The sequence below is a fragment of the Anolis sagrei genome, chromosome 4, assembly GCF_037176765.1.
Source record: "Anolis sagrei isolate rAnoSag1 chromosome 4, rAnoSag1.mat, whole genome shotgun sequence".
NCBI classification, from domain to species: Eukaryota; Metazoa; Chordata; class Lepidosauria; order Squamata; family Dactyloidae; genus Anolis; species Anolis sagrei.
In genome coordinates this window covers 122,223,278-122,237,268 of record NC_090024.1, presented here as the reverse complement: position 1 = coordinate 122,237,268, position 13,991 = coordinate 122,223,278, and the positions used below count along the sequence as shown (strand labels likewise).

The 13,991-nt window shown below is 40.8% G+C and overlaps 1 protein-coding gene across 1 annotated transcript in view; it reads right to left on the bottom strand.

Moving 5' to 3' along the window:
- Window positions 1–13,991, bottom strand: part of COLGALT2 (collagen beta(1-O)galactosyltransferase 2) — a 74,573-nt gene that overhangs the window by 25,656 nt on the left and 34,926 nt on the right. The window contains exons 2-5 of the mRNA XM_067467612.1: window positions 12,045–12,155; window positions 7,548–7,665; window positions 6,997–7,131; window positions 760–964 (exon numbers count right to left, since the gene is read on the bottom strand). Coding sequence (XP_067323713.1) covers window positions 760–964; window positions 6,997–7,131; window positions 7,548–7,665; window positions 12,045–12,155 — 569 coding nt within the window. The remainder of the gene's footprint in view (window positions 1–759; window positions 965–6,996; window positions 7,132–7,547; window positions 7,666–12,044; window positions 12,156–13,991) is intronic.

The window sequence follows — 13,991 nt, the reverse complement described above, 5'->3', positions numbered from 1 at the left end:
CCACATCATGAGGAGACAGCAAAGCCTAGAGAAGACAATTATGCTGGGGAAAGTGGAAGGTAAAAGGAAGAGGGGCCGACCAAGGGCAAGATGGATGGATGGCATCCTTGAAGTGACTGGACTGACCTTGAGGGAGCTGGGGGTGGTGACGGCCGACAGGGAGCTCTGGCGTGGGCTGGTCCATGAGGTCATGAAGAGTCGGAGACGACTGAACAAATGAACAACAACAAAGGTAAAGGTTGTCCACTCACATTAAGTCCAGTCGTGGCCGACTCTGGGGTGTGGTGCTTATCTCCATTTCTAAGCCGAAGAGCTGGCGTTGTCTGTAGACACCTCCAAGGTCATGTGGCCGGCATGACTGCATGGAGCGCCGTTACCTTCCCACCGGAGTGGTACCTATTGATCTACTCACATTTGCATGTTTTCGAACTACTAGGTTGGCAGAAGCTGGGGCTGACAGCAGAAGCTCACACTGCTCCCCGGAATCAAACCTGCAACCTTTCAGTCAACAAGCTCAGCAGCTCAGCGCTTTAATCCACTGCACCACCCGGGGCTGTTTGTCTTCCCATATATCTGGGATTCCAACATTTAGGAATGCTTAAAAGGAGTACTGATGTTAACTCTGCCTACCGGATTTTTACAAATATCACAAATTGGGTGCCTAGGCTGATAACGGGACAACGGATAGAATCCAGATTAGCTGACAAAAAGTTAGGAGAAGGGAATCACATCTGTTTCATGTATACCTTTGCTACCTACCTGCCTGGCGACTTGAGAAAGCAAAGACAATGATATCGTCAAAAGTCCAGGTATAGTCCTGATGTGGGGGATAAAACATCAGTTTATCCGATGCCTCTTTTCTCAGGTCTATGAGGAATGTGGAGTGAACCATTGGGACTGCAAAGCAACCAGTCCTCTTCCATTCTCTGATCAAGGAATAATCTGGTGTTCTCTTATAGTAGCCCTAGAGTAAAGGAGAATATACACTTTATCTCATATTCACTTTATGCATTTTGTTTAGATTCACTTCCATTAGCACTGTCAGTGGAGTCTTCCACTAGTCTATGATCTGAGATAAGAGACAATTTAAGCTGTAAATCCACTGAATGAAACTGAATTGCATTTTGCAAACAAAAAAAAATCTGTTTCCAACAACATAGATGAAAGAGCCACCTTGCTAGTTTGGGATATATAAAAGTTCAAAAACAGCATATTTAACCAACTGAAGTCCCTTTCAAATCTATGATATTATATCTCTCTCTGTGTGAATCATATATATCTATCTATATCTATGGCTGGATGGCTCTTTGTCAGGAGGGCTTTGAAAACGTTGAAGGGAGTTGGACTGCTTGGCTTTAAGTATTTTCTGTTAGTCATGGGGGTTCTGTCTGGGAAATTTGCCCCAATTCTGTCGTTTGTGGGGTTCAGAATGCTCTTTGATTGTAGGTGAACTATAAATTCCAGTAACTATAACTCCCAAATGTCAAGGTGTATTTCCCCCAAACTCCATCTGTGTTCATATTTGGGCATATGGAATATTTGTGCCAAGTTTGGTCCAGTTCCATCATTGTTTGAGTCCACAGTTGTCTCTAGATGTAGGTGAACTACAACTCCCAAACTCAATGTCAATGCCCACCAAACCCTTCTAGGTCATGGGAGTCCTGTGTGTCACCTTTGGTTTAATTACATATTTGGTGGAGTTCAGAATGCTCTTTGATTGTAGATTAACTATAAATCCCAAGAACTATAACTCCGAAATGACGAATCAAATTCTTTTGAGTGAAGGACATACATTGGGTTGTTAGGTGTATGCTGTCCAAATTTGGTGTCAATTCACCCACTGGTTTTTGAGTTCTGTTAATCCCACAAATGAACATTACATTTATATATATATATATATATATTTAATGTATTTAATTTATTTAATCCAGAGATTACTGCAGAAAAAAGGTTCCCGTTCCTGTTCCGAAAGCAAGTATAAACATTTGAGATAAATACAGCAAATTACTGATACCATGAAAAACTGTTGACCAAGATAGCTTGGATCAACTGATGAATAACAAATTAATACTTATATAAACCATTTTGATTCAATGAGGCTACTCTAGCTGGGACTAGCAATTTAATTTAGGCTGATGAGAAAATAACAAAAGACAGTTCAATTGCAAAAAGCACCTGTCTCAGATCCATCCACAAAGAGCTAAACAACACATATTCTAAAATCTCAGAGAGGACAACCGCCTTATTGTAGACCAAGACAGTGAACAAACTATGAAGTCGGTGTTTGTATGTCATTCGTTTGTCAGGAATGAATCAAACCTATTAATCAAGGACGAAATAAATCCCAGTATTTGAGGTAAAGTGAACCTGAAACACTATTTTTAAAAGCAAGAAAGAATACCACAAATACGATCTTCACCTATCTTTTACAGCTTCCTGGAAACTTTCCTGGGGCTGTTTGACTAGGATAAGGGGAAACCTGAATAACAGAATACCCTAATGCCCAGTAATGTCCAGTCCCTCCAGAGAGAGAGGGTGGTCTAGAAATAAATTACTGTATATACTCGAGTATAAGCCTATTTTTTCAGTCCTTTTTTTAGGCTGAAAAAGTCTCCCTCAGCTTATATTCGAGTCAATGTTATTTATTATTTTACTTTGTTGTTGTTATTATTATTACATTTATTATTATTTTTATTATTACATTTATTATTTTACTCTATTATTATTATTACATTTATTATTTTATTATTGTTGTTATTATTACATTTATTATTTTACTCTATTATTATTATTATTTTTCTCTATTATTATTGGAGGACATGTAAGCATATTTACATTGAAGAAGATTAGAATAATGGTTTAATCAGAGTTGGACAGTCTTATCTTGAATTACAGTTTTATGTAAATATTCAAAAACATTTAACCTACTAATGCCTAAATTAATATAATTTTATTGGTATCTAGTTTTATTTTGAAATTTACTAGTAGCTGCTGCATTTTCCACCCTCAACTTATACTTGAGTCAATACATTTTCCCAGTTTTTTTGTGGTAAAATTAGGTGCCTCGGCTTATATTTGAGTATATACGGTATTATTATTATTATTATTATTATAAATCCTCTGCCCTCCTCTGCAATGCTAATAGACTTTCTCTTCTTCACAAATGACTTTTATTGATGGAAACAATTGCCTCAGTGTCCACACTGGAAAAAAACAGCTTTCCGGAAGTTTCTGCTGAGATTTGAGAATAGCATGGCACACAGAGGTGGTTCTGAAGATCATTCCAAAGTCTGAGTCACTAAACAAACAGAGTTTGAGTGCCATCTCCTTATGGAGAAGAAAGGTGTCCACACTCTTTATTGCTCTAGTTCAGAGGTCCTCAAACTAAGGCCCAGGGGCCAGATACGGCCCTCCAAGGTCATTTACCCGGCCCTCGCTCAGGGTCAACCTAAGTCTGAAATGACTTGAAAACACACAACAGCAACAACAATCCTATCTCATCAGCCAAAAGCAGGCCCACACTTTCCATTGAAATACTAATAAGTTTATATTTGTTAAAGTTGGTCTTCATTTTAATTATTGTATTGTTTTAAGTGATTTTTGCAGTACAAAGAAAATATGTGCAGTGTGCATAGGAATTCATTCATGTTTTTTTTTTCCAAATTATAATCTGGCCCTCCAACAGTTTGAGGGACTGTGACCTGGCCCTCTCTTTAAAAGGTTTGAAGACTCCTGCTCTAGTTGGCTTGCTACTAGTCAGATACTAGAGACTTGCAGGGAGTTGCTACCACTTTCCTAAAGTATAAACCCAGAAAAATGTGCAAGCTGTGCAAAATGGTTGCTGTGAATTTTTCAGGCTATATAGCCATGTTCCATGGAATCCTCAGAGGTTCTGGAAACAGCCCGAAATACTCACATCAGTGATTCCTGCTATGAAATCCTTCGAGAACACATGTGCAAACAAAGTTAATGAATAGACCTCAAACAAAACAGTAACATTGCTGCTCCAGCTGCATGCTGATCTCAGTCTGTGCACCAGAACTTAATTCCCAGAAAAGGAAAGTCATCAACAGCAGAGTGAAGTCACTGGACTGGAAATGTAATTTGGAAAGCGAAGGAGTGACAAAGGGGAAATATTGTACTCTTTCATATGAGAAAGGGAGTTTGCAGTCCACAACTCACTTCAGAATTTTCTACATTTCCTCATCAAAATATTGACAATCCCACTCATGGTGGTGTAACATATACTGTAAGGGCTCAGAACGAAGTCATATGTTTTCCATGACTGTTGGGATATACAGTCATGCGAAGGTGCACATTTTTTGGGGTGGATTCAGATTTTAAGTGCACCTTTTAAACACGTGTTTTTCAGCTATTAACCGGATTCCGCCCACCCTTCCTCCAAATGCTATTTATTTATTTACTAGTTTGGGGACCCAGCGGTGGCCAGGTTATTTGAGAAAGCATTGTTTGTTTTGTGAAGTTTGGTAATATCAGTTTGGTAATGTGTAATGCTATTTATTTTTTAAAAAACAGTCTTTTTGTTTTTTAATTAATGCTCCCATTAGAAAATGCATAAGGATGTGGGTGAACTACAATTTCCAGAATTGTGGGTCAGTCATTCCCAAACCCTGCCATTACTTAAAAGTTGGCCATGTTGGATCTGTGTGCCAAGTTTGGTCCAGATCCAACAGCAGCTGAGTTCAGTGATATCTAGGTAAGAGTGAACTACAACTCCCAGATTCCCAGGGCAATCATCCCCCAAGCTCAGCCAATATGCACAATTGGCCATGTTGGTTCTGTGTGCCAAGTTTGGTCCCGAACCATCGTTGGCTGAGTTCACTGTTCTCTAGATAAGGGTGAACTACAACTCTCAGGGTAATTACCCCTAAACTTTGCAAGTATGGACAATTGCCCCTGGTGGGTCTGTGTGCCAAGTGAGTTCCAGGTCCATCATTGGTGCAGTTCAGAGTGCTCTTAGATTGCAGGTGAACTATGCATCCCAGTCCCTACAACTCCTATAAATCATTGTGAATTCTCTCCAAACCTCTCCAGTATGTTCAGTTGCTGATCACTTCCTCTGCTGTGTGCCAAAGGAAAGGGTTGGAATGGGATAAGGGAGAATCAGTGGGTGGGGTCATGCAAATGAAGAGAGAAAGGAACACTGGGTTGTGCTTGCTATAGCCTGCAATGTCCTTCGAGAGAGTGATTTGCTGTCTTCTTAGCACTGGAAGCAATACCTATTTGTGGAGGCTGGAGGCTGTCTGTGTGAACAGACATCTGTGCCACATACAGATTTTCACTTTTATTACTGTATATACTCGAGTATAAGCTTAGTTTTTCAGCCCCTTTTTTAGGCTGAAAAAGCTCCCTTCGGCTTATACTGGAGTCAAGGTAATTTATTATTTTTCTTTGTTATTAGCATTATTTTATTACATTTATTTTACACTATTTATTATTATTACATTTACAGTATTTTACCCTATTATTATTACATCTATTATTTTACTCTATTATTATCATTAAATTTATTTTATTGCATTTATTATTTTACTCTATTATTATTGTTATAATTGCAATTTCATTATTTTACTCTATTATTATTATTATATTTATTATTTTACTCTCTTTATTATTGTTGGAAGGATACGTAAGTATGTTTATATTAAAGGTTAGAATAATGATTTAACCAGAGTTGGGCAGTCTTATCTCAAATTACAGTCTTATGTAAATATTAAAAAACATTTTACCTCCTGATGCCTCAACTAATGTAATGTTATTGGTTATCTATTTTTATTTTGAAATTTACCAATAACGCCTGCATTTCCCACCCTCGGTTTATACTCGAGTCAATACGTTTTCCCAGGTTTTTTTGTGGTAAAAATAGGTGCCTCGGCTCATATTTGAGTCGGCTTATACTCGAGTATATACGGTATGTGTATAGATTTATTATTTGTTTCATGCATTTCTATCCCACCCTTCTCCCCCCAAAGGAGGACTCAGGGCGGCCTCACACAAGCATCATATGATGCTATCAGCATATAAACAATCAAACATTATATTTAAAACAGTAAAAATCATTAAAAACATTATACAAATTCATTAAACAATAAATTGAACATGCCAATTAAAACCAAGTCCAAATCAGGGTAAATCCAATGTCGCAGATATCCTAAGTTTTCTTGCCAATTACCACTGTCCACTAATTGAACGCCTGGTCCCAAAGCCAAGTCTTCAGTTGTCTTCTAAAGGACAGGAAGGAGGTGGCCAACCTGATGTCCTTAGGGAGAGAGTTCCACAGACGGGGGGCCACTGCCAAGAAGGCCCTGTCTCTTGTCCCCACCAACCGCATTTGCGAAAGTGGTGGAATCGAGAGCAGGGCCTCTCCTGACGATCTTAAGCTTAGTGATGGTTCGTAACAGGAAATACGTTCGGACAGTTAATCTGGGCCAGAACTATTTAGGGCTTTAAAGGTTAAAACCAGCACTCTGAATTGTGATCTGAAGCTACCCTCCTTTTTATCCTGGTTTCTTCTGGGTTGTTAGGCATTTGTAGAAGGACCCTCAAAGTCTTGGATCCTATATAAAGAGGTTTTGATAAATCTCTGGGTATTTCTGAGCCTGAACTGTATATTCACAGAGCACATTCATTCTGACTGTGACTGTGAGAGCCGTTCAGCAGTGGAACTCTCTGCCCCGGAGTGTGGTGGAGGCTCCTTCTTTGGAAGCTTTTAAACAGAGGCTGGATGGCCATCTGTCAGGGGTGATTTGAATGCAATATTCCTGCTTCTTGGCAGGGGGTTGGACTGGATGGCCCATGAGGTCTCTTCCAATTCTTTGATTCTAAGATTCTATGATTCATTCGTTCTTGTGCTTGCTTTTCCCACCACTACCAATGATTACACTAGAATACTGTGAGGAAAGGAGCTACCTGCATTTATTCATTGACATCTGAAATGTTATACAATTTGGGCTGTGGCAATAAGTAATCACTTGCCTGAGGTGTCATTCCACACCAGAAGTTAGAGTAAAGATTGCGAGATTCAAGCATTGGTGCTACAATGGTCTTGTTCTCAGCTATCATGAGATTCAGCACATCTGGGTTGGTCAGAAAATTATCAGCATCTATAAACTAGAAAGAGGGGAAAAATGAAACAATCTTGACAACGGTTATGTAGATGTTCCATAAATAAGACTGGATCAGGAGTGTTACGCATCTTCAGTTCTTGCCATGTAGGAAACTGTGCAAAATAAATGGAGATTTCCATCATAATCCACAACATTAAGCTAACCAAAATGTACACTGTACCAAAGCCAAGTACAAATACTGGTAAATGTTGGATTTACTTATTTGCACATTCCAAAAAGTGATGCTATATACTAGGATGTTTACCATTGAGATGGAATGAAGTTTCTGGATTTATTCAAATACGAGCAGAAACATTCAGGTATTTTTATAGTGGCTTGGAAAAGTGATCCAGATTGGTTGATTAGTGGGCTATGACTTCAACTGAGCTACATTCGATCCTGTTCTAGATCGGTCTTTACCATAATATAGTCAGACCACTTTTCCTTTGCAGTTCTCAGAGCAGCCTGCCTCAGCTTCATCACATGGGCAAACCTGGAGTTTGGCCAATGTTTAGGCCCAATTTCCTCAGGGTAAGACCTGCAAAAAATAAAATAAATAAAATAAATACTGTCATCAGTATTATTTACTTTCTGATGTTAAAATTTTGCTTTTAAAAGGGAAGGGGAAGGAGAAGGAAGCAAATACAGCTTAGTCACCTCAAGTGCCCCAAAAGGGTAAGAGTAGAAAATGTGAAAGAAAGCTCTGAGTAAAGAAAAACACACTGAAATTTATTCCTGGCATGTGTGCCCAGGACTTAGTGGAACACGCAGCATCACTCCATTTCCTGGCCAACACGTGTGCTGGGCATTACAGGGAACAGTGTTTATCATTTTTTTTAAAGGCTCCATAGCCTAGACCTCTAAACTTGCATAACACCGCATTCACATAAATTATTTTGCACATAGAATTCGCTCATACAAAGATGTAATAATAATAATAATAATAATAATAATAATAATAATAATCCTTTATTTGTACCCCGCTACCATCTCCCGAGGGACTCGGAGCGACTTACAAGAGGCCGAGCCCAAATACAACAATAAAAACAGCAGCAACAACAACAACACAACAACTCAAAAAACAAAGCAATAACATTAACAACACCCAATGACGCAATTAAAAACAATGGCCGGGCCAAATGTAATAATTAAAATTAAAAGTGCTGGGCATGACAAGGTGGGGTGTTTGGAGGGGGATTGGCATGCAGATATCCTAGATCTCTGATAAAGCGCGTTGGGACATAATGCTAGGAGTTTCCTTATTCTGGAAAGGAACACTAGAACAACCACGTTTTCAGGCTCGTCCTAAAGATTGCTAGCGAAGGAGCCTGCCTGATGTCCTTAGGGAGAGAGTTCCAGAGTCGAGGGGCCACCACCGAGAAAGCCCTATCCCTTGTTCCCACCAATCGCGCTTGCGATGCTGGTGGGATCGTGAGCAGGGCCTCTCCAGATGAACGAAGAGATCGTGTGGGTTCGTACACAGAGATGTGGTCATGCAGGTAGGTGGGTCCCAAACCGTTTAGGGCTGTGTAGGTAAGCACCTGCACCTTGGATTGGGACCGGAAAATGAATGGCAGCCAGTGGAGCTCCTTAAACAGGAGGGTTGACCTCTCCCTGTAAGGAGCACCAGTTAACAATCTGGCCGTCGCCCGTTGGACCAATTGAAATTTCCGGGCCGTTTTCAAGGGCAGCCCCACGTAGAGTGCATTACAGTAGTCCAATCTGGAAGTGACTAAGGCGTGGACCACCCTGGCCTGATCCGCCTTCACGAGGTATGGTTGCAGTTGGCGCACGAGTCTTAATTGTGCGAAGGCCCTCCCAGCCACCGCCGACGCCTGAGCTTCAAGCAACAGTGATGAGTCCAGGAGGACACCCTAGTGTAAAGACACTACACTCTAGTTTATATTGCTTTTAAAGGGATTAGGACATTTGGCAGAGAAGACTTAGGATTTTTGTTTTGTTTTGGGTGAGGTTTTTTTTTTAAAGCAATGATAGCATTAAATGGAAAAACCTCCATGTACAAAAGCAGGATACAGCACGCTCTCAGTGAACTGAACTCAAGCAACAGACAAAGAAATTAATTAAAATTGCACACTACATTCACAAAGCTATTTTTATAATACAAGAAAATGGTGTAACTTCATCTTTATTCACCTTTAGTTGCGTTTAATTAATGTGTTAATTAATTTAATTTAGTTGCTTTTAATTAATGTGTTAATTAATGCTCTTACCTACAAGAAGCACTGCCTAAACATCAAGCAAAAAGTGGGTGCTAGAAACAATATCATACGAAAGCTGACTGGCACAACCTGGGGATCACAACCAGATACAGTGAAGACATCTGCCCTTGCGCTGTGCTACTCTGCTGCTGAGTATGCATGCCCAGTGTGGAACACATCTCACTGTCAGGATCCAGTTTCCGGAGCCCAAACTTTGGCGCCGAAAACTAGACTCCTGACGTTTTGCCCCGATAAGGAATCTGCAGCTGGTGGCCTTGGAGGGAGGCAGTTGTCTGGTGGCGGGAAGCTTTTGCGCGGGGTTTTGGGTTTGGCGGGAGTTCACGTTTTGAACTGGTGGGAGTGTATATAAGGGATCGCCTGCTGCGACCAGGCAATCCCGGCTTTTTTGTGTCTTAGTATCTGATAGTAAAGTTCTTTGTTTGATTATGATGGAAGTCTCGTGTCATCATTGAGCCCAGCTATCGTGAGCTGACATCTCACCACACTAAAACAGTGGATGTGGCTCTTAATGAGACATGCCGCATTATCACGGGGTGTCTGCGCCCTACACCACTGGAGAAATTACACTGTTTAGCCGGCATTGCACCACCTGACATCCACCAGGAAGTAGCAGCCAATAGTAAAAGGACCAAGGCAGAGACATCTCCAGCTCATCCCCTGTTTGGGTATCAGCCAGGACGTCAACGACTTAAATCTAGAAATAGTTTTCTAAGATCTACAGAGACACTCGCTGGAACACCTCAGCAAGCAAGAGTCCAAAAGTGGCAGGCTCAAATCCAGAACCTCAACCAATGGCTGATACCAGATGAGAGACTCCCCCCTGGGCACACAGAAGACTGGGCGACTTGGAAGGCGCTGAGGAGACTGCGCTCTGGCACCACGAGATGCAGAGCCAACCTTCAGAAATGGGGCTACAAAGTGGAATCCTCGACATGTGAATGTGGAGAAGAGCAAACCACTAACCACCTGCTGCAATGCAACCTGAGCCCTGCTACATGCACAATGGAGGACCTTCTTGCAGCAACACCAGAAGCACTCCAAGTGGCCAGATACTGGTCAAAGGACATTTAATCAACTACCAAACTCACAAATTTTGTATTCTGTATTTTGTATTTTTGTATTTTGTATGTTTGCTTGCTTTGTTCTGTTAGAAATGTAATATAATTGACTGGTTGCTGATGACTCAATAAAATAAATTAATGTGTTTCAATATTAATATGAAGTCAATACAGAGTTGATATAGTAAGGGGTATAGTATTATTTATTTATTTCGTGTACTTCTACCCCGCCCTTCTCAACCCCCGAGGGGGGACTCAGGGCGGCTTACAAACAGGCACAATTCGATGCCTACACAATAATACAAAAACGTATAAAAACAGCAGTTAAACAGTTATAACAATTAAAACAATTAAAAACAATCAATATATATCACAATCAATAAACCAATCTCATGCTCAGCGTTCGCCAACTCAGAGTCCATACTTCATTCCACATTGTCTATTCCTATCCGTCGTCGTAGTCCTTTATTTATCTGCCAGATTGCCCAAACGCCTGGTCTCAAATCCATGTTTTTAATTTCCTTCTAAAGGAAAGGAGGGATGTCGCTGATCTAATTTCCCCGGGGAGTGAATTCCATAGGTGAGGGGCCACCACTGAGAAGGTCCTGCTCCTCGTCCCCGCCAATCTCACTTGTGATAGACTTATTTTAAATTGTAGCAACCAGAAACAACATTCATCTGGCACCTCCCAATCCATGGGTGCTAGTTAATTGAGTCTACTGTATCTCCAAGCAAGAGCTCCCACTGCAAGCAACGGGATGGTGAGCACTTTCGTGGGAGTTCAGTGCTTAACAGCTGCAGTTTAAAGCTAGTTTCAAACTGCATTCAGTGTAGGTGAGGCCTTTGCCTCTCTTCACAACCCCCTTTCCCAGCAAAACTCTTGACTGCATTCCATCGCATCCCCTCCTCTTTGGCAGAACAAGCAGGGCAGGACCAGATAGGCAGGAAAACTCTTACAATAGCTTGACTGTCAGGTTTTACAATGTATTGTAATGTAATATAGCTGAGTCATGCACTGCTAATGGGCTTGTATTGGAAATGCTGAGTCATGCATTAACTGTATATAGAACTTCATTTGGGGAATGTGTTCTGGCCTAGTCCAGGTGATTGTGAATGATGTAATCCTGGGTCTGAGTTAAGTTAATGAGTTGGGAACCAATCAGTGATTGCTATGTGTGAATGAATTGTATATAAGGAAGTCATGTACAGTGTATTTCTCTCCTTGTGCTGTGATGTTGTTCGTCGAAGGCTATATGTGTAATTAAAAGAACCTGTCTGCTAAGACAAGATATAACTGTGTGCTGTGGTAAGTCTGTAATATCATCTAGACTGGGTAAAACTGACAATGGCCGGGCATGTGCTCAAGTGTTTGTAAAAGGTTCCAGAGTGACTGCAGGCTGTGGGAGCAGTTGACTGAAAATACTGTGCAGGAAGAAGCTACTGCAAAGCGCTGAAGTTGGGCAGCTGATCTGCTGCTGAACTGTGAAATTAATCTCAACATTGACAGAGCAGAGTATCCTGCCCTTAAACTGCTGGTGGGGTCATGGTTCAAATTTTTAACACATTTACTTTTGCTGCACTCTTTTTACTAGAAAAATCTTAACTGATCCAGGACTTACTGGGGCTCCTCCATTGGCCTCCACTCCACGTAGTGATACAGTTTTTGCACATTCTTCAGCCACTCTTTCAGGATGCCAGTCGTGTTGTCAACATTGTGGTCAGTGGCAACCCTAAAAGGAACACACAGAGAAATGACTAACATTCACATCTTTTAATCACAGATCAAAGGAAGTGCTTCTCTCCCCCACCCCCCACCCCACGCCCCCAAAGCCAGCTAAGAGGAGGAAAGGGATTGAGGAAGAGACTTTAAAAACACCTGCATCCTGGCTGTTGCTTACGACATCTGCCTGCCACCTCAGGAGGAGAAGGAGGTAATCCTGCTGCTCCCCACCCCCCCAAGCAAGCTAAGAGGAGGAAGGGGATTGAGGAAGAGACGTTAAAAACACATGAATCCTGGCTGTTGCTTACGACATCTGCCTGCCACCTCAGGAGGAGGAGGAGGAAATCTTGGTGCTTCTCCCCCCCTCAGCAAGCTAAGAGGAGGAAGGGGATTGAGGAAGAGACTTTAAAACCACATGCATCCTGGCTGTTGCTTATTATTTCTGTTGTGGTTTTATATTGTATTTAATGTTTTTATGTGCATTTTGATATTACATATATTACTTATTGACTGTAAACCGCCTTGAGTCACCAAAAGGCTGAGAAAGGCTGTATACAAATAAAATAAATAAATACCGGCAGAATTCACTTTGCCAGTATTTTGGGGTCTATTCTCAAATGTAAAGCCTTCCTTTCCAGCAGCATCTTTACAAGGTGCTAAAACAAATAATCATGTTTTTATTATATCAATATACTTTAAAAAGTTTGAAGAGTCTAAGAATTATAAAGCAGAATACGGCAGAAGGCAGCTATGCTTTAGATGCAGTGAGTGCAAACAATGTTTTTGTAGTACAAGGGTTGAATGAAAAGTAATGCCTCCACCTTCGTAACTCCTCAACAGATGGCAGTACTGGTATGTGGCAGGTACTGGCTTGTTCAGCAGACTTTCCTCTACAGTTCCATTTTGGCGGGAACTGTCTTATATGGCGAGTATATCCCACACTCTATATTTTAACTGGAAAAGTTGGGGGTCGTCTTATATGCCCAGTCATCTTATATGCCGGAATATACAGTAGCTTCTAAGCTCCAGGGTTATGTGAATGAGATCTTAAAGCCAAAGCTGTAGAGTTCAGACAAGTTTTCCTAGTGATGTGTGGAACTTCTACGCTGGAGGGAACAACAAGAAAACTTAGAAATAGAAGTATAAATGGGCCAATTCAAGTCCTTTACATTGTCATTCAGCCCTATTCTTTTGATATTGAATTTGTAAACAAAGGGTTTTCTATGCTGTCTCACTTTATTGTATGGGGAACCAGACATATAATACACTAATGTCCACCGAGACAATGGAATTACCCACTTCCCACCCTGTTAACCTGCCAAAAAGAGAGATTTCTTTACTTGACTGGGCGAGAGACATAATGAAAGCAAACAGCTTACGAGAGACATTTCTATTGAGCTGCTTATCCAGAATGAACACGAAGCCTTCATAAATAGCTTCTTTTCAGATGATCGGGCAGGATGTGTAAGGGGTCATTTCTGACGTTATGTGAAAGACCTTGTGCATTTCTCCTGCAGGTGGTATGCAGACGGCAAGGCTAGGCAGATACGCCCCCAGGGCAGAAAGGCAAAGAATGCTCTACATAGGAAGCTCAAAAAATAGATCTGAACGCTGCATTTTTGGGATATTATGTCTTTTTATTTGTCTGCAGTTCTTATAAATTGTCTGCAACTTTAACAGTTCCAGGTGGTGTTCAAGAATTTATATATATATATATATATATATATATATATATATGAATGTAATGTTCATTTGTGGGATTAACAGAACTCAAAAACTACTGGACGAATTGACACCAAATTTGGACACAAAACACCTACTAACCCAAGGAGTGACCATCACTAAA